This window comes from Lithobates pipiens, unplaced genomic scaffold (assembly GCF_037356315.1).
Source record: "Lithobates pipiens isolate NorthernLeopardFrog02 unplaced genomic scaffold, aLitPip1_a1.2 Scaffold_18, whole genome shotgun sequence".
NCBI lineage: Eukaryota > Metazoa > Chordata > Amphibia > Anura > Ranidae > Lithobates > Lithobates pipiens.
Genome location: NW_027507758.1, coordinates 508963175 through 508987646, shown reverse-complemented (window position 1 = coordinate 508987646; position 24472 = coordinate 508963175). Strand labels below are relative to the sequence as shown.

General features: G+C 44.6%; 1 protein-coding gene across 1 annotated transcript in view; it reads right to left on the bottom strand.

The window, feature by feature from the left end:
* The window catches only part of TPO (thyroid peroxidase), a 228445-nt gene that overhangs the window by 113214 nt on the left and 90759 nt on the right, over positions 1-24472 (bottom strand). Inside the window, 2 exon segments of the mRNA XM_077485162.1 lie at positions 10603-10840; positions 14633-14803. Of these exon segments, the coding sequence (XP_077341288.1) occupies positions 10603-10840; positions 14633-14803 (409 nt within the window).

Genomic DNA, 24472 nt, shown 5'->3' with positions numbered 1-24472 from the left:
GCCTGTGAAGGGGCGCATGTTTCCCGTGCTTAGAACTGTCCCTGCACAAAGTGTCATTTATGCAGGAAAAAAAGTCCTTTAAAATCACTCGCAGCTATTATGAATTGTCGGCTCCCGTAATACAGAGAACACTCATTGAAAGTCATTGATAAAAAAATAAATAAATAAAAAAAAAAAAAAGCATGGGGGTCCCCCAAATTCAATTACCAGGCCCTTCAGGTCTGGTATGGATATTAAGGGGAACCCCGCGTCAAATTTAAAAAAAAATTGACGTGGGGTTCCCCCTAAAAATCCATACCAGACCCTTTATCCGAGCACGCAACCTGGCAGGCCGCAGGAAAAGAGGGGGGGACAAGAGAGCGGCCCCCCCTCCCTCCTGAACCGTACCAGGCCACATGCCCTCAACATTGGGAGGATGCTTTGGGGGTCTGTGACCCCTCAAAGCACCTTGTCCCCATGTTGATGAAGACAAGGGCCTCATCCCCACAACCCTGGCCGGTGGTTGTGGAGGTCTGCGGGCGGGGGGCTTATCAGAATCTGGAAGCCCCCTTTAACAAGGGGACCCCCAGATCCCGCCCCCCCCCTGTTTGAAATGGTAAGGGGGTACAAAAGTACCCCTACCATTTCACAAAGAAAGTTTCAAAAAATGGTTAAATAAAACAAACACACTTTTGAAAAATTCCTTTATTAAAAATAAAAAAATAAAAAAAAGATTCCAGTGGCGGTAATCCACTCTTGCTATCCAGCGACGGACGATCATCTCTCCAGCGATGTCTCATCTCATCCAGCGCAGCGATCCATCCTTCTTCTGTCTCCGTGGAGGAGACACTGCAAGGATTCCGGCGGCTGACGTTTCTTATATATGGAGGGCGGGGCCACCCGTCACCTGACCCCGCCCCCCTCTGACGCAAGGGGAAACCCGGGGTTCCCCGTGACGTATAGGTGACCCCGCCCCCCCTCTGATGTAACGGAAACCTGCCTGTGTTACATCAGAGGGGTGCGGGGTCACCCATACGTCACAGGGAACCCCGGGTTTCCCCTTGCGTCAGAGGGGGGCGGGGTCAGGTGACGGGTGGCCCCGCCCTCCGTATATAAGAAACGTCAGCCGCCGGAATGCCTGCAGTGTCTCCTACACGGAGACAGAAGAAGGATGGATTCGCTGCGCTGGATGAGATGAGACATCGCTGGAGAGATGACCGTCGCTGGATAGCAAGAGTGGATTACCACCGCTGGAATCTTTTTTTTATTTTTAATAAAGGAATTTTTCAAAAGTGTGTTTGTTTTATTTAACCATTTTTTACACTTTCTTTGTGAAATGGTAGGGGTACTTTTGTACCCCCTTACCATTTCAAACAGGGGGGGGGGCGGGATCTGGGGGTCCCCTTGTTAAAGGGGGCTTCCAGATTCTGATAAGCCCCCCGCCCGCAGACCTCCACAACCACCGGCCAGGGTTGTGGGGATGAGGCCCTTGTCTTCATCAACATGGGGACAAGGTGCTTTGAGGGGTCACAGACCCCCAAAGCATCCTCCCAATGTTGAGGGCATGTGGCCTGGTACGGTTCAGGAGGAAGGGGGGGCCGCTCTCTCGTCCCCCCCTCTTTTCCTGCGGCCTGCCAGGTTGCGTGCTCGGATAAAGGGTCTGGTTTGGATTTTTAGGGGGAACCCCACGTCAATTTTTTTTTTAATTTGACGCGGGGTTCCCCTTAATATCCATACCAGACCTGAAGGGTCTGGTTATGGATATTTAGGGGGAACCCCACGTCAAATTTTTTCTTAAATTTGAGGCAGGGTTCCCCTTAATATCCATACCAGACCTGAAGGGCCTGGTAATTGAATTTGGGGGACCCCCACGCTTTTTTATTTTATTTATTTATTTATTTTTTTATCAATGACTTTCAATGAGTGTTCTCTGTATTACGGGAGCCGACAATTCATAATAGCTGCGAGTGATTTTAAAGGACTTTTTTTCCTGCATAAATGACACTTTGTGCAGGGACAATTCTAAGCACGGGAAACATGCGCCCCTTCACAGGCATACCATAGACAACCCCCCCTACGAAATTTAAAGGAATATTACACTTTTATTGTTTCACTTTAATCATTATTAAAATCACTGCTCCCGAAAAAACGTCAGTTTTTAAAACTTTTTTTTGCATTGATCCATGTCCCCTGGGGCAGGACCCGGGTCCCCAAACACTTTTTAGGACAGTATCTTGCAGAATCTTTTCTCTCTGTCAAATCTTTTTTCTCTGTCGAATATTTTCTCTATATAATCTTGGACTAATAGAGGTAAGGTTAGGCACATTCGAACACAGGTTCTATAGACACAGATTGTTGTCAGAGTCATGTCGAATCTCCTATTCTATATCGAACTGTTGTAACAATGAAAACGAAAATAAAGCATTTATTTATGTCGGATCTTTAGTTTTTCGGATTTTGTGCTTTCGTTATCGTTTGTCAAAACGAAAACGAAAATAGCTGAAATTCGGACGAAAACGAATGCACATGTCTAGTGCATACTGGGGAAGTATATAATTATTTGAAATGAACTTGTAAAGTCCTCTTCCTATCAGGCCTGCTGCCCTGAGAGGGTGTGTATGGGAGCTGGGAGGAGGGGAGTCTTCTTGATAAAGAGGGGCCCAAGCCTCTTGCTGGATGGTATATCCAGGAGAGGAAATGCAGGAAGGTGTCTTCCTTGATTGGGAATTTAATAGGGGTCAAACTTAATCTGCTCAATAGTGTCCAGAAGAGCTAGGTGCCAACTGTCAATATTTTAGGAAGTTCTGATGGCTCATTAAAGGAGTATGTGTGAGGCATTAATGTTTCTTCATAGTCTGGAGTTTTGGTTTGGCACAAATGTCCTTCTTCTTGTTGAATGTGAATAGAGATGCAGAGTCTGCATTCTGGTCTTTTTGGGTATCCTGTGCCCTAATCCCATTCCCCCTGGGTTTATTGGTTATAATTAGTGATGGACGAACTTCCGACGGGACGTTTCGCGAAAGCGAAATGCGAACGGACCCAAACGTTCGCGAAACCGAACGTTCGCCGCGGGCCCCATTGACTTCAATGGGAGGCGAACTTTGCAAACCTTCATGTCGAATTTGCGGCCACGTGGTAATTATTAGGGGGTAAAACGTAGTCCCACCATCTGGACAATGACATAATACATATATGAGGTGAATTTGGGATCGATAACTACAAGCATTTTTATTTTATTTGGGAAATTGTTCTAACAATTCAGGACTATGGAGCTAATGAAGGCAATGGAGGAGAGGGAAGGTCAGGGACCAGGGTAGGCAAAGAAGAGGGTGCAGGAGATGATCACCAGCAGCGTGACATACCGGAATGACACATGCACCGTGATAGAGGCATCTGACAGCAGCACCGTAATACAGAGCACTGACAGCAGCACCGTGACATACAGCGCTGACAGCAGCACCGTGACATACAGCGCTGACAGCAGCACCGTGACATACAGCGCTGACAGCAGCACCGTGACATACAGCGCTGACAGCAGCACCGTGACATACAGCGCTGACAGCAGCACCGTGACATACAGCGCTGACAGCAGCACCGTGACATACAGCGCTGACAGCAGCACCGTGACATACAGCGCTGACAGCAGCACCGTGACATACAGCGCTGACAGCAGCACCGTGACATACAGCGCTGACAGCAGCACCGTGACATACAGCGCTGACAGCAGCACCGTGACATACAGCGCTGACAGCAGCACCGTGACATACAGCACTGACAGCAGCACCGTAAGCAGCCCCAGGAGGAAGTCAGCACAGCACAGGGATGGTGTGATCCCCTCATAATAAGAACCCCCAGGAGGAAGTCAGCACAGCACAGGGATAGTGTGATCCCTTCATAATAAGAACCCCCAGGAGGAAGTCAGCACAGCACAGGGATATCATAAGCAGCCCCAGTAGAAATATGACACCGCTCAACCTCTTCAAAGAGGAGGGTAGGGGCATATAGTACGGTGTGCTTTTTTGGGTCAAGGAAGTGAGCCAAATGAATTAAGAAGGTCTGTGTGCTTGATTAAAAAAATAGTTTATAGACATATACATGGTCTACTGGTCACATGTGTTGAATTCCTCCGAGATCCATGCCTCATTCATTTTTAGAAATGTGAGGTAGTTAACACTGTGGTGAGCTAGGCGAGTACGCTTATCGGTCACAATCCCCCCTGCTGCGCTGAACGTCCTTTCGGACAGGACACTGGATGAGGGGCAAGCCAACAGTTCGATTGCAAATTGGGCAAGCTCTGGCCAGAGGTCAAGCCTGCCCACCCAGTAGTCTAGGGGTTCATCACTCCTCAGAGCGTCCACATCGGCCGTTAACCCAATGTAGTCGGACACCTGACGGTCTAGGCGTTCCCTGATGCTGGATCCGGATGACACCTGTCGATGGGTCGGCTGAAAGAATGACCTCATATCCGAAGTCACCAACACATCTTCAAACCGGCCTCTTCTTGCAGGCGCTGTTGGATTGGTACCCGCAAATCCTTCTCTGGGAGTGGGAATTGCTCCTCTGCCAGCGCACGCAAAAGCAGAATGCAGCATTTCTCGAAGCAAGGCCTGGAAGTGCTGCATTCTGACAGCCCTCTGCGACGGCGGTAACATTTCCGCCATTTTGTGTTTGTACCGGGGGTCTAAGTACGTTGCCACCCAGTACTGGTCCTTGACCCTCATGCTTTTTATACGGGGGTCCCTATTAAAACACTGGAGCATGAAGGCCCCCATTTGCACTAAAGTGGAAGCGGTGTGGTGGCCTGGCTCCTGCTCATCATCCAGGATAATGTCGTCCTCTTCATTCTCCTCTCCCCATCCTCGCACAACAGGGATCCCAGAAAGGTTTAAAGCATGCTCTTCTTGCTCCTGCTCATCCGCCCCGGCACCATCCTCCTCTGACTCCTCATCAGACTCCTGTTGTTGACTTGTCTCAGATAGAGTAGCCCCCCCTGGGAATTCATCCAGCATTGCGACTTCCTCATCTTCCCGCTCCTGCTCCTCCACAGCCTGATCAATGACACGACGCAATGCACGCTCCAGAAAGAAGGCATAAGGTACCATGTCACTGATGGCGCCATGGCTGCGACTGACCAGTTTGGTGATCTCCTCAAATGGCCGCAGAAGTCTGCATGTGTCGCGCATGAGCAGCCACTGGCGCGGTGAAAAAAAACCCAGCTCCCCAGAACCGTTTCTTTCGCAGAGTTCATACAGGTAGACGTTAACTGCACGTTTCTGCTGGAGCAGCCTATCAAGCATATAGAAGGTTGAGTTCCATCGCATCGGGCAATCGCAAATAAGACGTCTGACCGGCAGATGGTGTCGCCGCTGAATGTCAGCAAGGCGAGCCATGGCCGTGTAAGATCTTCTGAAATGGGCCGAGATTTTCCTTGCCTGCCGCAAGATGTCCTGGACCCCAGGGTATTTGACAAGGAATCGCTGCACGACCAAGTTTAAGACGTGTGCCATGCACGGCACGTGCGTGATTTTGCCCTGTTTCAATGCGCTAAGCAGATTGGCACCGTTGTCACACACCACTTTACCAACTGTCAAATTGAGCGGTGTTAGCCACTCATCTGCCTGTGAACGCAAAGCTGAAAGGAGTGCCGGGCCAGTGTGGCTCTTTGCTTCCAGGCACAACAGACGCAGCACGGCATGGCAACGTCTCACCTGGCATGTGGAATAGGTTCTGGGGAGCTTGGGCGGTGCAGTGGAAGAGACGCTAGCAGCGGAAAAGGAGGAGGCAGCTGAGGAGGAGAGGGAGGAGGATGGAGTAGGAGGAGGAGAAGAAGAGTCAGGCCTGCATGCAATCCGTGGCGGTAAAACCAAATCTACACGGGTGCCACGGGTTACATGCTTGACGGCCGTCAGAAGGTTCACCCAGTGGGCAGTAAAACTGATATACCTTCCCTGCCCGTGTTTGCTAGACCACGTGTCTGTGGTCAGATGTATCTTGGCACCGACACTGTGTGCCAGAGATACATTCACTTGCCGCTGAACATGGCCATATAGCTCTGGGATGCCCTTCTCTGAGAAATACTTCCTTCCTGGGACCTTCCATTGTGGTGTTCCAATGGCCACAAATTTGCGAAAGGCCTCCGAGTCCACCAGTTTATATGGCAGTAGTTGGCGGGCTATGAGTTCTGACAAGCCAGCCGCCAACCGTTGGGCAAGAGGGTTATCCGGCATCATCATTTTTTTACGCTCAAACATTAGGCCCACGGAAGCCTGCCTTTTTGCAGAAAAATGTGAGCTTGGCGTGATGGAAGGTGGAGTGGAGGACAATTGTGAGGAGAGAGGAGAAGGAGAAGTAGAAGACGAGGCTGGACGGTGAGAGCCTGCAGTGTGGCTTTGTGTGTTCCGTTGCTCCCACTGGGCTCGGTGATGGCTGCTCATGTGCCTTCTTAAGGCGGTCGTCCCTAGGTGAGTATTGGGCTTACCGCGACTAACGCGTTGACTGCAAAGATTGCAGATGGCAACGCTATTGTCAGCAGCGGACACGTTAAAAAAAGCCCACACTGCGGAGCCATGTGCCGGTGTCCTGGGAGCGCCAGATGTGACCGTACATGGTCGATGACTCGCTCCTGATACATTTGCAGTCTGCTTTGTCCCTGCTGTGCAATGTAAGTCATTGCTGCTTCTCCTCCCTATCTGCTGGTCCATATCTCCCTCTGAACTCCCCTCCTCTTCCTCTCTTGTGGGCACCCACGTGACATCACTAGACACGTCATCATCAACGTCACCTTCCCCACCGCTATAAGTAGAGATCTCGGAGTAGGCAGCAACACCGGGGACCAACCTCCTCCTTGGGCTGATCTGGGTACTGGCGTCAGACTGCTGAGTAGCGCTTGTTGCTACCTCCTCTTCCTGATCCAATACCAAGAGTGGCTGCGCATCAGAAATGTCCTCTTGATATGGATCGGAAAATAATTCCAGTGACTCAAGCGGAAGGTATGTGGTGGTGGTGGTGGTGGTCGTGTTGTTGGTGGTAGTGTCTTTGGGGGTGCACATAGCAGAGAGTGAAGAAGAGGGTGCAGATCGAGAGGATGAGGAGGGTGCAGAAGAGTAAGGCTGAGCGAGCCACTCAACCAAGTCTGGTGCATCCTTTAAAGTAATTGAACGCACCTTCTGCAACTTCCCACTTTGGCTCAAGCCTGTTGCTCCTGCCCTACCCCTACCACCCCTGCGGAAGGGCCTGCCTCTTCCTCTGCCTGTCATTTTTTAAATGACCCTGTGACAAAACTCTTAGTCCCTATACCGCTGAAGGACTGCTGCAGTATAGGTGAGCGGTCAGCAGTGGTGCACGTCAACCCTATCTATTGTGGACCTATAGCGGTCCTTACAGAACAGCAGACTGTACCGCACTCAAGCCTATGTACCGTAGCACCCTATACCAAGTTACCAGTCCTTATAAGAACTTTTGTGGACCAAGCAGGTTGTGTATTAGTGTTTAGCAGACTGTACGTCAGTCCCTATACCGCTGAAGGACTGCTGCAGTATAGGGCAGCGGTCAGCAGTGGTGCACGTCAACCCTATCTATTGTGGACCGATAGCGGTCCTTACAGAACAGCAGACTGTACCGCACTCAAGCCTATGTACCGTAGCACCCTATACCAAGTTACCAGTCCTTATAAGAACTTTTGTGGACCAAGCAGGTTGTGTATTAGTGTTTAGCAGACTGTACGTCAGTCCCTATACCGCTGAAGGACTGCTGCAGTATAGGGCAGCGGTCAGCAGTGGTGCACGTCAACCCTATCTATTGTGGACCGATAGCGGTCCTTACAGAACAGCAGACTGTACCGCACTCAAGCCTATGTACCGTAGCACCCTATACCAAGTTACCAGTCCTTATAAGAACTTTTGTGGAACAAGCAGGTTGTGTGTTAGTGATTAGCAGACTGTACGTCAGTCCCTATACCGCTGAAGGACTGCTGCAGTATAGGTGAGCGGTCAGCAGTGGTGCACGTCAACCCTATCTATTGTGGACCGATAGCGGTCCTTACAGAACAGCAGACTGTACCGCACTCAAGCCTATGTACCGTAGCACCCTATACCAAGTTACCAGTCCTTATAAGAACTTTTGTGGACCAAGCAGGTTGTGTATTAGTGTTTAGCAGACTGTACGTCAGTCCCTATACCGCTGAAGGACTGCTGCAGTATAGGGCAGCGGTCAGCAGTGGTGCACGTCAACCCTATCTATTGTGGACCGATAGCGGTCCTTACAGAACAGCAGACTGTACCGCACTCAAGCCTATGTACCGTAGCACCCTATACCAAGTTACCAGTCCTTATAAGAACTTTTGTGGAACAAGCAGGTTGTGTGTTAGTGATTAGCAGACTGTACGTCAGTCCCTATACCGCTGAAGGACTGCTGCAGTATAGGGCAGCGGTCAGCAGTGGTGCACGTCAACCCTATCTATTGTGGACCGATAGCGGTCCTTACAGAACAGCAGACTGTACCGCACTCAAGCCTATGTACCGTAGCACCCTATACCAAGTTACCAGTCCTTATAAGAACTTTTGTGGAACAAGCAGGTTGTGTGTTAGTGATTAGCAGACTGTACGTCAGTCCCTATACCGCTGAAGGACTGCTGCAGTATAGGTGAGCGGTCAGCAGTGGTGCACGTCAACCCTATCTATTGTGGACCGATAGCGGTCCTTACAGAACAGCAGACTGTACCGCACTCAAGCCTATGTACCGTAGCACCCTATACCAAGTTACCAGTCCTTATAAGAACTTTTGTGGACCAAGCAGGTTGTGTATTAGTGTTTAGCAGACTGTACGTCAGTCCCTATACCGCTGAAGGACTGCTGCAGTATAGGGCAGCGGTCAGCAGTGGTGCACGTCAACCCTATCTATTGTGGACCGATAGCGGTCCTTACAGAACAGCAGACTGTACCGCACTCAAGCCTATGTACCGTAGCACCCTATACCAAGTTACCAGTCCTTATAAGAACTTTTGTGGAACAAGCAGGTTGTGTGTTAGTGATTAGCAGACTGTACGTCAGTCCCTATACCGCTGAAGGACTGCTGCAGTATAGGTGAGCGGTCAGCAGTGGTGCACGTCAACCCTATCTATTGTGGACCTATAGCGGTCCTTACAGAACAGCAGACTGTACCGCACTCAAGCCTATGTACCGTAGCACCCTATACCAAGTTACCAGTCCTTATAAGAACTTTTGTGGACCAAGCAGGTTGTGTATTAGTGTTTAGCAGACTGTACGTCAGTCCCTATACCGCTGAAGGACTGCTGCAGTATAGGGCAGCGGTCAGCAGTGGTGCACGTCAACCCTATCTATTGTGGACCGATAGCGGTCCTTACAGAACAGCAGACTGTACCGCACTCAAGCCTATGTACCGTAGCACCCTATACCAAGTTACCAGTCCTTATAAGAACTTTTGTGGAACAAGCAGGTTGTGTGTTAGTGATTAGCAGACTGTACGTCAGTCCCTATACCGCTGAAGGACTGCTGCAGTATAGGGCAGCGGTCAGCAGTGGTGCACGTCAACCCTATCTATTGTGGACCGATAGCGGTCCTTACAGAACAGCAGACTGTACCGCACTCAAGCCTATGTACCGTAGCACCCTATACCAAGTTACCAGTCCTTATAAGAACTTTTGTGGAACAAGTGAGTTGTGAATGTTTAGCAGACTGCAGCAGAAGGGCAGCAGTCAAGTATAATATCCTTTCTATATTTGGAAGAAAGAATATTATACATGTACAAGCCTATTACTGTACCACTGATACCAGTCCTGAAAAGAACCTTTGTGGAACTAATAATAACAGCAAGTCTTTAAAATTACCCTCACTGCCTGACAACACTGCTTCCTTCCTGTCCCTATACAAATTGGCAAAAAAAGAGAACGATTAGTGGTTACTGGAACAGCTCTTTTGTGGACCTTGATAGTAACAGCTAATGATGATGATGATGATGATGATGATGAAAGACTAATCTGGCTGTCCCTGTAGCATACACCGTCCTTTCCCTTTCTCTAAACTAACAAAAGACACTCAGGCTGCTGCAAGAATCAGCAGCACAGCAAACCTATCAACACCTAACACCTATACCAGTCCTGAAAAGAACTTTTGTGTACCAAATAGCTAGTGGTTTATCTCTCCCTACTCCACACAGGAACCTGTCCCTATCGTAACAGAAGAAAGAATGTAAAATGGCCACCGGATCGGGTGTATTTATAGGTTAGGGGGAATGTCCAAGTGTCCATGTGCTGTCATGTCTCAATTGGCTGTCCTGTATCACATGATAAACGTGTCACCAAAGGTTAAAGTTCTTGTATACATTAAACACGTAAGTCCGCCGCGGCGAACGACGGAAAAAGGCGTTCGAACGTGCGGACCGCGAATGTCGGAAATTCGCCGCGAAACGACCGCCGGGCGAAACGTTCGTCCATCACTAGTTATAATAAACATTGGGTGCCGTTAACTTCAGGAAAATTTAATAATTTCTTCAAACACACAAAGAATCAAGGATTCTGCTCTGAGGTGAAATGCTATCCCACCCAGCTACTTGGGGGACCCCAAAAGCCTTCAGAGGTAAGAGGTTGGTACAAGCATTTTTGATTACCTGTCTCCATCTCGTAGTGCTTTCATTTGCTTAGCAATTAAACATGCAAATAAAGGTCCAGTTCTAGAGTCAGGAAGAAGATCTTCTATCAAGCCACCCAGCCAGACATCTACATTATTAGGATGCCTATATTGCTCAATAATTCTACTGATTATATTAGCATCAGATATAACCATTTTCATGTCTGCTGAAGTGTTCAGTCTTGGAAGTCTGCAATATTCTCTCCAGTCATTGTATCCTGTAAGAACAACATAAATAAAAGGTTAGGAGTTTTGCTGAATAGCAATGCCCAGCTTCATGTTCTTTTCATTTTCATCCTATGTCAAAGTGGGTTTAAACTGCTGAAATGAAAAATGAACAGAGCATATCCTTCTATAGTGTGTACATGCCTCTATCCAAAGCACCTAGTGCAAGTTCTGTCTGCTCTGTCATCCCTGTGCTATCTACATGAGTCCCTTCTGACATTCTATGTTGATACCAGACAATCCCAAAAAATGAGAAAGCCCAACTCCCTCTAACACATAGCAGATGAATGACAGCCTTAGCTGTGCATGTTTTCCTATGGGACTATGTAGAGGGGGTGTGCCCTTTCCCTCCACTTAGGTCTCAGATTACACTCAGCTCTCTGTTCTATGCAGTGCAAGGCAGTGTTTGACATCAGATCCCACCTCCTGAAGCTCTGAAATGCTGTTTAAATTCTGTACATTGATCGGGTGCAGAGAAGCTGTAGAGAAGAGAAGACTGCAGATACAACTTATGTAGGAGGATTTGTTTAATCTATGTGTATAAGATGTGGCTGGCTAGTCACTTTAGTCTAGATGACCCAACTTGCCTCATTTATACAGATTTTACTATAATATTCTGTTTTTGAAGTGGTCCATGTCATCGAGGATCGCTGTCATATAATTATCATACAGTGTACAAGTTTGCTGTTGCCGATGTTTTGTCACATTTTATTAATATGGATACAAACCCATGTATGTACCATTCAAACATTATGTTTACATTGGCTGCTTTTCTCTCATTTAAAGTCCGAAACATTTCCCTTTTTTTCTATAGGCTTAGGGATAGAGACATATTTACATACTTTTCATTTAAAGTCCCACCCCCCCCCCCCCCCCCCCTTTCAAACATTCAAACATTATTGTAAGCAATACCATATCAGCATATTTCCCTCAACTCCTTGGCTGTACTATCAGGGGAAGGAGGTCTCTGCTTCACATCTTACACATCAGGACAGTAAACAGTTTTGTGTCTCTCTTATGTTTCTACCTTTGGCAGCTTATGTACATCAATCTCCCTATTTGTCATGATGGTACAACAAAGGAGTTGTGCACATTCTGCTGCAGCATTGTTCAACACAATCCCAAGTGAGTCAAAGCCTGTGATATGCCATGTATTAATAACTGAATTTGTAGGTGCTATATTTGATTTGACTTAGTTTTACAAAACTTGGTGATGTTTTGCACAATCTAGGGCATCTTCTCTTTATTCTGTTTTAGCATTTACTGTGTGCTGTGAGTGTGCAAGGTTAAAGTGATTGTACTTGTCTTTTTCTAGGATCAATGATGCTAATGTAGGTAAGTCCCGGGCCTCTACAGGCCCAATGGTGACCTCCAGAGTCAGGCACAGCTGACATCCTTCTGTGTAGAGTGTGTTATGAGGCATGGTGGGTGCAATGCAAGGTTGATTAATGGACGTCAGACACTTCTTGAATGCAAAGAGCTTTATTGTCTCTTAAACAGAACTGTGGGAGAGAGGTTTAGGGACAGAACACCCCTTAGTAGTTGCAATATTAATTTAGCAGACTCTGAGACTTCTATAGGCAGACAGCCATGCAGGAAAAGGCATCCAGCAAGACACCAAATCTGCATGAGTAGGACCACTGTCACCTATGGCAACAATCTTGAAACAGTTTCTAACAAAGGTTGTAATGAACTTGTTCACTTCTTCAACAATCTCCTATTGTAGATCTTCACTTGACTGAGCTCCCAATCTTTCACTAGACTTGCTGATCCACTGCCACTGGATCCCCTGAGCTCTTCCAATCTTCTCATTCAGTATCTTCCTCAAGCGTCACCCCCATGTCCCTGCTTGGTCCCTAGCTTGGCACTCAGATACTCCTCAAGCATTGAGTCACAAGCCTGCTTGGTCCCTGGCTTGGCACACAATATTGCTCTGCAAGTGTCTGCTCCGCTGGCTGGGTCCCTGGCTTGACATCTGCTGAAGTTTCCAAATTCTTCACCAGCTGGTGTGAATACTGCTCTGGTACTTGCTTCAGCTACTCACAGTGGCTCACAGTGGCCCCTGGTAGTAAGGTGGATGGTCCCTTAGTGACAACAGCTTCCCCTCCCCTTTGACCACGACAGGTTCTCCGGCCGGCAGAACCATCACTTCTGGTTGGACTGCAAGCCGCAATACCAACCGTATGCTGTTCTCTTGCTTCTGGATAGGCCCTCCAGCAGCCAGATGTCCCCGAGATAGGCCCCAGGCTCTGGCCTTGCAGCCCGGGGCAGCACAACTCACGTCCACCCAGACAGCCGTCCAGGTGCCACAGAACCCCAATCACCTAACCTCACCCAAATGAATAGGCTCTCCCAGCAGGCCAAGGGACCAAGAAAATCCCTGCCTTTTGGCTGAGACACTGCATTCATTCCTAATCTGTTCTTTCAATGCCTTTGTATTATCTAATGCCACCAGATACCCAACCATCTAGGGACATAAGATAGAAGTGCAGCAATTACAGAATTAGGGTGAAATCAATTGACCGGCTATCAATTGACCAAGGCAGCTATAACTTGGCAAATACATTTTCTAGCAACCCTGCCTAAACATCAAGGAGCTACACCAATGTGCCATGCTATGACAGCTATACATGTTGGAGATTTGGATCCAGTATTGCCCTGTTGATCAGGCGACTAGCCATGCCCAGTCTCTGTACTTATTGGGTGTTTTTTGTTATATTCCATCCAGACAGTATACATTTTCCCATCCTGATTTGATCTCTTTTATAGCTTTGTGAGAGTGGGTTTGAGAGCTGGAGACGCTGCTGTTTATATACTGGTTATATACCTCCCTCGTGGCAGGTGACTGCTTGATTTGTGACCCAGAGCCACCCTGTCTGCAGCTTGCCAGATCCTTTTATGTAAGTGTATCTGAATAAAGTGTTACTTGTTTTTACCATCACACTCACCCAGGCGCCCTCTTTCTGTTGTTCTTGTTTGTATCTGAGGGAACTCCTATTCCTGCTGAGGAGCTGCCAGTGACTGTGTGTGCTATCCCCATACACCTGTAGATTCATCCGTCCTGTAGACTTCTCCTTGATATTCCTTACTATTATGGACTGTATGGACTCATTCTTATTAATTAATTTTGGGTATATCTTATTCTTTCTCCCCCTCCCTGTTATTGATCCCTTATGGTCCACCTTATAGCTCCTAGTGAGTACCGACTCACACAATACTTGCCAGTGTGATATATTGCCTATTGTTAAACGTTGATTACTGTAAGACAATTGTCTTCAGTTTTTCAATAAGCAAACTTAGATCATTTCCCATTTCAGTGCAAACAATGGTAATCCTAAATGCGTACAAATATAAAGAAACAATCTAGATGGTTACATATATTGTGTTCAGAGATGATTATGTACTTTATCTCCCTGACCTGCAATTTAAAGTTCATCAGAAAGTTTGACATCCCTTGAGTTTGAAAATATAGAACTCTTTCATGGTCGAATTTTTTAGACCTGAAAAAATTGTTTGTCCTTTACTACAGGGACTTTTTTTGCACACTCAAAACAAACAAAATAGAGAAAAAATATGAGTCCTGACATTAATAATAAAACATCTCAAAATGCTCTGGGAATGATATGAAAAAGTTTGGAGATTGTTTCCTGAAAGCACAAAGTATATATACAGAACTTACATAACTCTGGCAGCTCTTTAGAAAATAACAATACTTCTGACAACTGCAATACATTGATCTTTGGTCTTTAAAAAGCAATGTATCCTGGACAAAAGAGAAAAGTAACCTGGTAAGCCATGGTCACGACCCCGCTGCAAATCAAGGGATGCCAAATCCATTGAACCATTAATGGATAGGACAAGCAGTTTTTCTGTTAACTCTTCATTCATAAGCTGCTTCTGTGTCTGCAACTTTGCCGGTTTTCCTAACAGACCTCTTATCAAGGGATCTAGACCACCTAAAAAAAAAAAAAGACTTATTTAGTATGAATCGACCCAATCATCAATTAATAAATTAATATCACAGATTAAATGTGAGAGAAATGTCCCATGGGAAGGATATTCTAAAATGGATTCAGTAAGCTGACTTTCAATTGAGCCTGGACTGCAGGTTCTATTCTAAAATAAAGCTGCCCAATATGATTTTTTGTATAATAAAATGTACCTGACCCTGTCAGTTTGGCTGCACGGGGACCCATGGCTTTCAACAGCAGCCCTACCTGTAGCCAATTTGGGCCCAGCTTGGAAGCTTGACCAAAAAACTCCCAATTAGTAACTGTCACAACCTTCCTCGTTGGACATCATTGGTTTTTGCTCCTGTAATGCTAGAAGAGAGTGTCCTATGTTTTCTATGTCCCAGGAACAAGTCACTACATGGGTGTTGCTAGCTGGGATTTTTTTGGCCAGGCTTCTGGGGGCCAAAATGGCCTACAGGTATGACAATAAAATGACTAAACATTTTACACAGCTGCACAGTTTTTTTAATATCAGCTGGGCCCCCTTGACTGCATGGACTATTTTCTGGAAAATGTGAATTTAGTCTATTGTTTGAAGCCAGTTGATCCTATTTTTTATTAAACTGAATGGTTTCTTTAAAGTGAACCTGTCAGGTACAAACTACTATAAAATCAGGTACATTTAATCATCCTCTAATCAATTTCAGTGAAGCTAGGGATCATGTGTGCATCCAATGCAGATGACCTATACTTCAGCATTACTTGAGATTTAGTAATACTGCCTACTCAGCACCTCCATTTAAAAGTCTAATGTCAGTGGCTTTGGAGACTTTCACCTGAAATGCTTGACCAGAGTATATGGAAAAAAAAGTGAGGCTTCATCTGAAGTTGGCTAGAAGTCAAGTTAACACTGTATAGAATACCCCCAAAATTTAGGCATTCCTTGAGTGCACTAAAATCAAATAGAACATTATCAAAAGTCCATAAAGGCACCACTAACTTTCATGCAATCATTCATACGAAAAATCTGGCCCGTACATTCAATGACTTTATAAATAGTACTTCAAAGTACTTAAAAATTAAATTTTATTAACTTTTTACTATTGTTTACATTTAATATTGGAATGATTGTAATCTCCTGAACAAAAAAAATTCCATCCAACTTCTTAACATTTTTTCGTCATTGTGGTAAAAAAAAATGAATGTCAATTTTACTCCACCAAGGATTAGAAAATCAAATGAACATTCTGAAAGTGCACATTTTTCTAATGAAAATCTACTAGTGTATGGCCAGTTTAAACACCTGGAACCTAGCAGAATTACAATGTACGTAACAGGTTCTGTAAACTAAAATCTTTTTCAGGCAGTTTTGTTTGGTGTTTTGTAAAGTTTACAATCTTTTACAAACTTATATGTATATTGTGCTGTATAAATTCTAATTTTATTAAAAGACCAGAATGTTCAGAACCATAACATTCTGTTTGAAAAGCAGGCTATGAGAGGTGTTTCCCCTTTGACTCTTTCAGAACTATTTTCTGCCCAGAAGCTGATAGAAAGAAATGTCAGACAGAAAAGAAAGAACCGACACAAAGCTACATGTGCATATTTTATATTCAACTGTTTATCATTTTGAATTTTTAGAAGAAAATAAGAAAAATAAGAAGATAAAGAAGGCAAGCTGTATTAAACTAACACTAGTTGAATTTAAAATATGTATTTTAGGGACATTTTTAAAAAAGGTGAGGGGGGTTCAAGGCGGAGGCTGGTGGGTGGGGTGCTGGAGATGGGCTTTTATATATTCACATTCAAGGGGTTAGTTCACCTTTAATGGCCATTTTCCAAAACTCCCCTATAAATTCCATCATCCCCAGCACATTACATACCACTCCTTTGTTGTTCTAATAGTTACTCCTGTACTTCTCCATCCATACAGTATAAGTAATGCATGGCCTGGTTGAAAAAAAAAACTCTTAGGTAGCTGGCCCCACTCTATCCTGCCCTATCAGAAGGACAGGCCAGATATTGGAGATGCACCCCCAGCAGTTACTTTGGCTCATTCACAGTTAGGAAGTTGCACATAGTTGGAAAGGTTTAATAAAGACATCTGTGCAGTTCAACCTGTATCTCCATATGTGTGTTTGTTTAGGTTATTTCCATTTTATATATCCCTGTACATTGTGCTTGCTGAGAACACACTTCTAAAAGTTTTTTTTAATTTATCTATACAGTAGAGAAACCCCTTAGCCAGTTTATGATTGAACCACTTCTCACCCAGCTTCATTGTGTGGCTGTGTGTCTTTTTTAAAGACCTTTGATTAGATAGTTTTCTCACAATGAAACAACATTTTTTTTTAGAAACGCTGTATATTATGATCATTCCCTCTCTTAAGTGTCTCCTCTACAAGGAGAATGATTATAACTTTTTTAGTCATTCCTTATAATAGAGATTCTCCAGGCCCTTATTATCTTTGTTGACCTTCTCTGGACTCTTTCCAGTTCAAGAATATCCTTCCTGAAGATTGATAGCCAAATTTGGATCATTTACTCTTAAACAGATAGAATGCGGTTGAACAAGAGTTTTGTAAAGTGGTAGAATTTTAAATTAGTTTTATTGCTTAGGTAAATACCCTTTTAAAGTGGTTGTAAACCTCAAACATTAAATATGATCAAAGCATATCCCTCTATAACAGTGTTTTTCAACTCCAGTCATTAAGGCGCACCAACTATAATGTTTTCAGGATTTCCCTCAGATGAAACAGCGGAAAACATGACCTGTTGGGGCACCTTGAGGACTGGAGTTGAGAAACACTGCTCTATAATGTGTATAATCTCAGTTAAGAGCACTAAGTCTCATTTCTGTCTGCTGCCTCGTTCTTTCTGCTATCAGCATGAACCCCTTCTGAGAAGTTTTCCTGACACCAAGAAAAAAATGGTGACAGGGGAGGGACCTCCAGCAGATTGACATCCTTAAGTCTGTACCTGTGTGTTGTGTGAAAGGGGATGTGTCTCTTCCATCCAATCAACCCTCAGAGCTCTCCTCACTGAGCTCTGCAGTGTGTAATTTCAGCTCTCCACCCCCTTTTTTTCTGAAGTCTCAGGCAAGCTTTATAAATTCAGCACATTGAACAGATGTAGAGAAGAAAATACTGCAGATAGACAGGTAAAACTCATATTGGGTTTTATTTACCTCTCTGTATCACCTGAGGCCAGTGTCTTCACTGGTTGTATGTAAGGGTTTACAACCACTGTAATGCATGCAAATACTCTGCTGGCCTAGCATGCCATTGTTTGCTATTGCTGAGTCTGTCCCCCCAAACCTCTCTCGTCCTACCTTTTATTACTTGCCATCTCCTGATTCTCCCTGCATCACTGCATATCTCCTTGTCTGCTTCAATTCTGTCCAAACTTTCCCCTTATTTTCAAATCCTTCCATTCCCTCCTCTCTGCTACATCTTAAGTATTCCATGTTATGTATTTCTCTTATTTTTTTACACCAACTCCCCAATCGTGGGGCTTTCCATCTCCTGCCACTGTCGAGGTATTAGACACTTGGCTGCTTTCATCAGATGGAGCACCAATGTTCTTGTATATTGTTTTGTTGGCATTTTGAACCCGTGGAACAAACACCTCCAAGATTCCGCTGGTATCTCTATGTTAGTAGTCTCCTTTATTAACTGCAGCACTTCTTTCCAATATTTTTTACATTTTTGGACATGTCCACCATTTGTGGGCCATGGTTCCCACAGCATTGCACCTATGCCAGCAAAGCCACGAAACTCTGTTTTAATTTTTGTGTGCTTTATCTGGTGATATATACCAAAGCAATAGAAATTTGTAATTCATTTCTATAGTGATACTATCTATTGCCGTGCTATGTACCATCTTCAGTATTTTCCCTAGATGTTGATTTTTCTCTCAGTTCTTCTTCCCATTTTACTATGAACAGAGGTATTTCTGGCCTCTTCATTCCCACAAGTACTTTATATATCTGTGAGATCCCTTTCTTTGTGCTTGCAGCTGAGCATAAATGCTCAAATGGCAATAGATTCTCCCCGGATCTTATTGGTTGTGGCAGTGTTGTAACAAAATCCTTTAGCTGGGAATAGCGCTATTCATCTATTACCTAAACAAACGAATATGTCTAATAGATACCAGACATTAACAGTGCTTACAATGAATAAAACAATATTATCCACCAAAATAATATTTCATATTGTGCAGAGGACAGAAGCTCTCTTGAATACTCAATTCATGAATAATCTGAAGGACAGTCCTATTGGTAGTAGCTGCTCTCTTGTCTCACTGACATTAGCAGGACTTTTTAGGCTTCTGATTTTTGTAAGAGACATTTTTTTGCAAGAGGCTTTTGTTGCTTGCGTTGGCAGGTTATGTTAGCTTCTGTCCTCTGCACAATATGAAATATTATTTTGGTGGATAATATTGTTTTATTCATTTTAAGCGCTGTTAATGTCTGGTATCTATTAGACATATTAGTTTGTTCAAGTTTTAATTTTGGTATAATAGCGGCTGTAGGTGCAGTTTAATTCATATACAGTGAGCACTGGATTCAGAAGTACCTAGTATTTTCTAAGTATTATTTGCTATTCATCTATTACCATTAAATCTTTTTTGTGTTTTAGTTCCTGTAGTGAGTGTATCTTCCCTCTTTTCATTATATCTTTTAATTGTGCATTTTCTTTTTTTATCCATTCCCCGAACAATCTCCCTTTTCCCTGGTGGAAAATTGTTTCTCTTAATGGTATTAAAGGTCAATTAAATTCCCATTTTTCCTGTGTGTGTGCATACAATCCCATATTGCAAGTACTTTCTCTGTTATACCATGTGTATTCTTATGCAATTCTCTAAATTGTGGTGGTGTCTATATAATCTTCCCCAGTGCTACATTACTGATAGTGTTTTCCAATTAAACCAATTAAAGATTAAAATCTTTTTTTCTTATTATTTTTTACCAAATCTAACACCCGTGATAATAATATTGCATTATAGTAATTTTTGAGATCTGGCAACCCTAGTCCCCCTTGCGTTTTATTTTTGTTCCAGACCAAGAAACGTATTCTTGGCTTCTTTTTCTGCCTTAAACCTTAATATTACCGTTCATAATGTCTTAAAATATACCCGTGGGAGAGGGATTGGTAACATTTGCATCTTGTACATAATCTTTGGCAGAATTACCATTTTAATAATATTTATTCTTCCTATCTAGGAAAAATACCTTGTTACAGTTTTATTTATTTCTGTTTTTCTTTCGTTCAGTAGCGGGATGAAATTAATTTGGTATATTGTCTCTATGGATGGTGTTATTTTAACTCCTAGATATTTTAATTATCTTTTTCTCCATGTAAATGGAAATTCTTGCTCTTCCTGTTTCCTCAAATTAATGTTCAGTATCTCTGATTTAGAGGGGTTAATTTTAAGGTTTGATATTTCTATATAGAATTTTTAATAGCTTCATTAGGTTGGGCAGAGGTACCCTGGGCCTGGTTACATAGAACAGTATATCATCGGCATATGCCGCTTTTTTGTGTTCTTTGTCCCCTATCTTAATCCCCCTTATATACAGATTCTTTCTAATCCCGTAAGAAGTGGTTCCAATGGCAGTACATACAGTAGGGGGGACAGTGGACACCCCTGTCTCGTTCTGTTATTCACCTCAAAGGGCATTGATGATGTCCCATTGATCTTTGCCCGAGCTGTAAGATGGTTATTTAATGCCTTGATCCAATGGATCATCTTTGCACCTACTCCCATTACCTCCAAGGTATGCATCATAAATCCCCAGTCTACCCTATCAAACGCCTTTTTTTCAGCGTCTATAGAAAGGAGTAGCACTGGGGATTTACCTTTTTAATTTTCTGCAATACTAAAAAATTATTTTGTATCTGCATTTAGTAGTGAGATTGGTCTATAAATTGAGCATAGGGTGATATCGTTCCTTCCCTTGGGATAAAGGTGATTGCAGCTGTTAAAGCTTTCCTGCTCCTCTCCCAGCTTGTTCCTATCCCATTCATATAGGAGCATAATTTGGGAATTAGGGTTTCCTTAAACTTTTTATAATAATGCCTGAGCTTGGGCTTTTTTCCAGATGCAGAATTTTTTAGGACTCGGCTAATCTCTTCTGAAATCTTATTTAGTCTCACTTCCTTTAACCACTTTCAGACCGGACCATTTTGCTGGTAAATGACCAGAGGTCTTTTTACACTTTGGCACTGCGCTGCTTTAACTGGTAATTGCGCGGTCATGCAATGTTGTACCCAAACAAAATTTGCGTCCTTTTCTTCCCACAAATAGAGCTTTCTTTTGATGGTATTTGATTGCCTCTGCGATTTTTATTTTTTGCGATATAAACGTAAAAAGACCGCAAATTTTGAAAAAAAATGATATTTTCTACTTTTTGTTATTAGAAAAATCCAATAAACTCAATTTTAGTCATACATTTAGGCCAAAATGTATTCAGCCACATGTCTTTGGTAAAAAAAAAGTCAATAATTGTATATTTATTGGTTTGCGCAAAAGTTGTCACATCTACAAACTAAGGTACGTTTTCTGCAATTTACGCAGCTTTTAGTTTACGACTGCCTATCTCATTTCTTGAGGTGCTAAAATGGCAGGGCAGTACAAAACCCCCCCAAATGACCCCATTTTGGAAAGTAGACCCCCTAAGGAAATTGATAAGAGGCATGTTGAGCCCATTGAATATTTTATTTTTTTGCCTCAAGCGATTGAATAATGACAAAAAAAAAAATTTATTTTTTTTTTTTACACAAAGTTGTCACTAAATGATATATTGCTCACACATGCTATGGGCGTATGTGAAATAACACCCCAAAATAAATTCTGCTGCTTCTCCTGAGTACGGGGATACCACATATGTGGGACTTTTTGGGAGCCTAGCCGCGTACGGGGCCCCGAAAACTGGCTTTCTAAGGGCGTAAATTTTTGAATTCAGTTCTCACTACCTATTACAGTTTTGAAGGCCATAAAATGCCAAGATGGCACAAAACCCCCACAAATGACCCCATTTTAGAAAGTAGACACCCCAAGCTATTTGCTGAGAGGCATGTTGAGTTCATGGAATATTTTATATTTTGCCACAAGTTGCGGGAAAATTACAAACTTTTTTTTTTTTTTTTTTTTTTTCACAAAGTTGTCACTAAATGATATATTGCTCACACATGCCATGGGCATATGTGAAATGACACCCCAAAATAAATTCTGCTGCTTCTCCTGAGTACGGGGATACCACATATGTGGGACTTTTTGGGAGCCTAGCCGCGTACGGGGCCCCGAAAACCAAGCACCGCCTTCAGGCTTTCTAAGGGCGTAAATTTTTGAGTTCACTTCTCACTACCTATTACAGTTTTGAAGGCCATAAAATGCCAAGATGGCACAAAACCCCCACAAATGACCCCATTTTAGAAAGTAGACACCCCAAGCTATTTGCTGAGAGGCATGTTGAGTCCATGGAATATTTTATATTTTGCCACAAGTTGCGGGAAAATTACAAACTTTTTTTTTTTTTTTTCACAAAGTTGTCACTAAATGATATATTGCTCACGCATGCCATGGGCATATGTGAAATGACACCCCAAAATAAATTCTGCTGCTTCTCCTGAGTACGGGGATACCACATATGTGGGACTTTTTGGGAGCCTAGCCGCGTACGGGGCCCCGAAAACCAAGCACCGCCTTCAGGCTTTCTAAGGGCGTTACAGTTTTGAAGGCCATAAAATGCCAAGATGGCACAAACCCCCCCCAAATGACCCCATTTTGGAAAGTAGACACCCCTAAATTTAGGGGTACACTAGTGAGACTAGGTAATAAATGGCGGGTGCCCTGAAACTATAAAAAAATAACTAACCAACCAGCGTCACCTGTAACAGTTATATGGTGATCACTGGTGAAAGGGTTAACTAGGGGGCAATCAGGGGGCTTTATGCGGTAGTATATGGGGGTCCCTGGCGCTATAAAAAGCTGCGGCGAACCTAAATACCTACCTGCCTAACTAGCGTCACCTGTGACACTAATACAGCGATCAGAAAAACGATCGCTTATTAGGCTGGGTTCACACTGGAGCGATGCGGGAACGCCACGAATGCGCGGCGGGTTCCCGCATCGCATGCCTCCCGGCGGCAGTTCACACTGCCCTATGCGAACTGCTGGGAGTGTCAGTGAAATGTTACTGACACCCCCAGATCAGTTCGCATATCGCAGTGCGATCTGCAAACTCGGATCGCATGGTGTGAACACCCATGCGATCCGATTCTGCTGCGGGCCAAAAAAAGGGTCCCGTGCGAATTTGCGGCGGGTGCGGCGAATGGCTGAACTCGAATCGCACAGAGATCGGATGTGATTTGCACTGCAGTGCGGTGCGAATCACATCCGTTCTCATAAACCGCTGCAATGTGAACCCAGCCTTAGTGACACTGGCGACGGGGGGTGATCACGGGGTTAAACCTTTATTGGGGGGGTTAGGGGGGTACCTTAGAACTAAAGGGGGCTAACCCTAACTGCCCTAACAGTTATTAGTCACAAATGACACCCGCCGGGTGATCAGGGGGTTAAACCTTTATTAGGTAATAAATGGCGGGTGCCCTGAAACTATAAAAAATAACTAACCAACCAGCGTCACCTGTAACAGTTATATGGTGATCACTGGTGAAAGGGTTAACTAGGGGGCAATCAGGGGGGTTTATGCGGTAGTATATGGGGGTCCCTGGCGCTATAAAAAGCTGCGGCGAACCTAAATACCTACCTGCCTAACTAGCGTCACCTGTGACACTAATACAGCGATCAGAAAAACGATCGCTTATTAGGCTGGGTTCACACTGGAGCGATGCGGGAACGCCACGAATGCGCGGCGGGTTCCCGCATCGCATGCCTCCCGGCGGCAGTTCACACTGCCCTATGCGAACTGCTGGGAGTGTCAGTGAAATGTTACTGACACCCCCAGATCAGTTCGCATATCGCAGTGCGATCTGCAAACTCGGATCGCATGGTGTGAACACCCATGCGATCCGATTCTGCTGCGGGCCAAAAAAAGGGTCCCGTGCGAATTTGCGGTGGGTGCGGCGGGTGTGGCGGGTGCGGCGGGTGCGGCGAATGGCTGAACTCGAATCGCACAGAGATCGGATGTGATTTGCACTGCAGTGCGGTGCGAATCACATTCGTTCTCATAAACCGCTGCAATGTGAACCCAGCCTTAGTGACACTGGCGACGGGGGGTGATCACGGGGTTAAACCTTTATTGGGGGGGTTAGGGGGGTACATTAGAACTAAAGGGGGCTAACTCTAACTGCCCTAACAGTTATTACAGTCACAAATGACACCAATGCAAAAAAAAAAAAAAAAAAAAAAAATGACATTGGTGTCACTGTGACTGGGGGGCAGGGGTAATTGGGGGGGTGATCGGGGGGTAAAGGGGGGGGTGTGAGTGTGCCTGGCATGTTCTACTGTGTGTGTAGAGTGTTGGTGCAACTCACCGATCCGCTCTCCTCCGTGTCGGAACGAAAAATACCGACACGGAGGAGAGAATACATCACTTCCTCTCCTGTGTTTACATTACAGGAGAGGAAGTGATGTCACGGGGGATTCCTATTCGTCGGGAGCGATCGCGAGGGGGTGGCCATGAACGAATGGCCGTCCCCTCGTCCG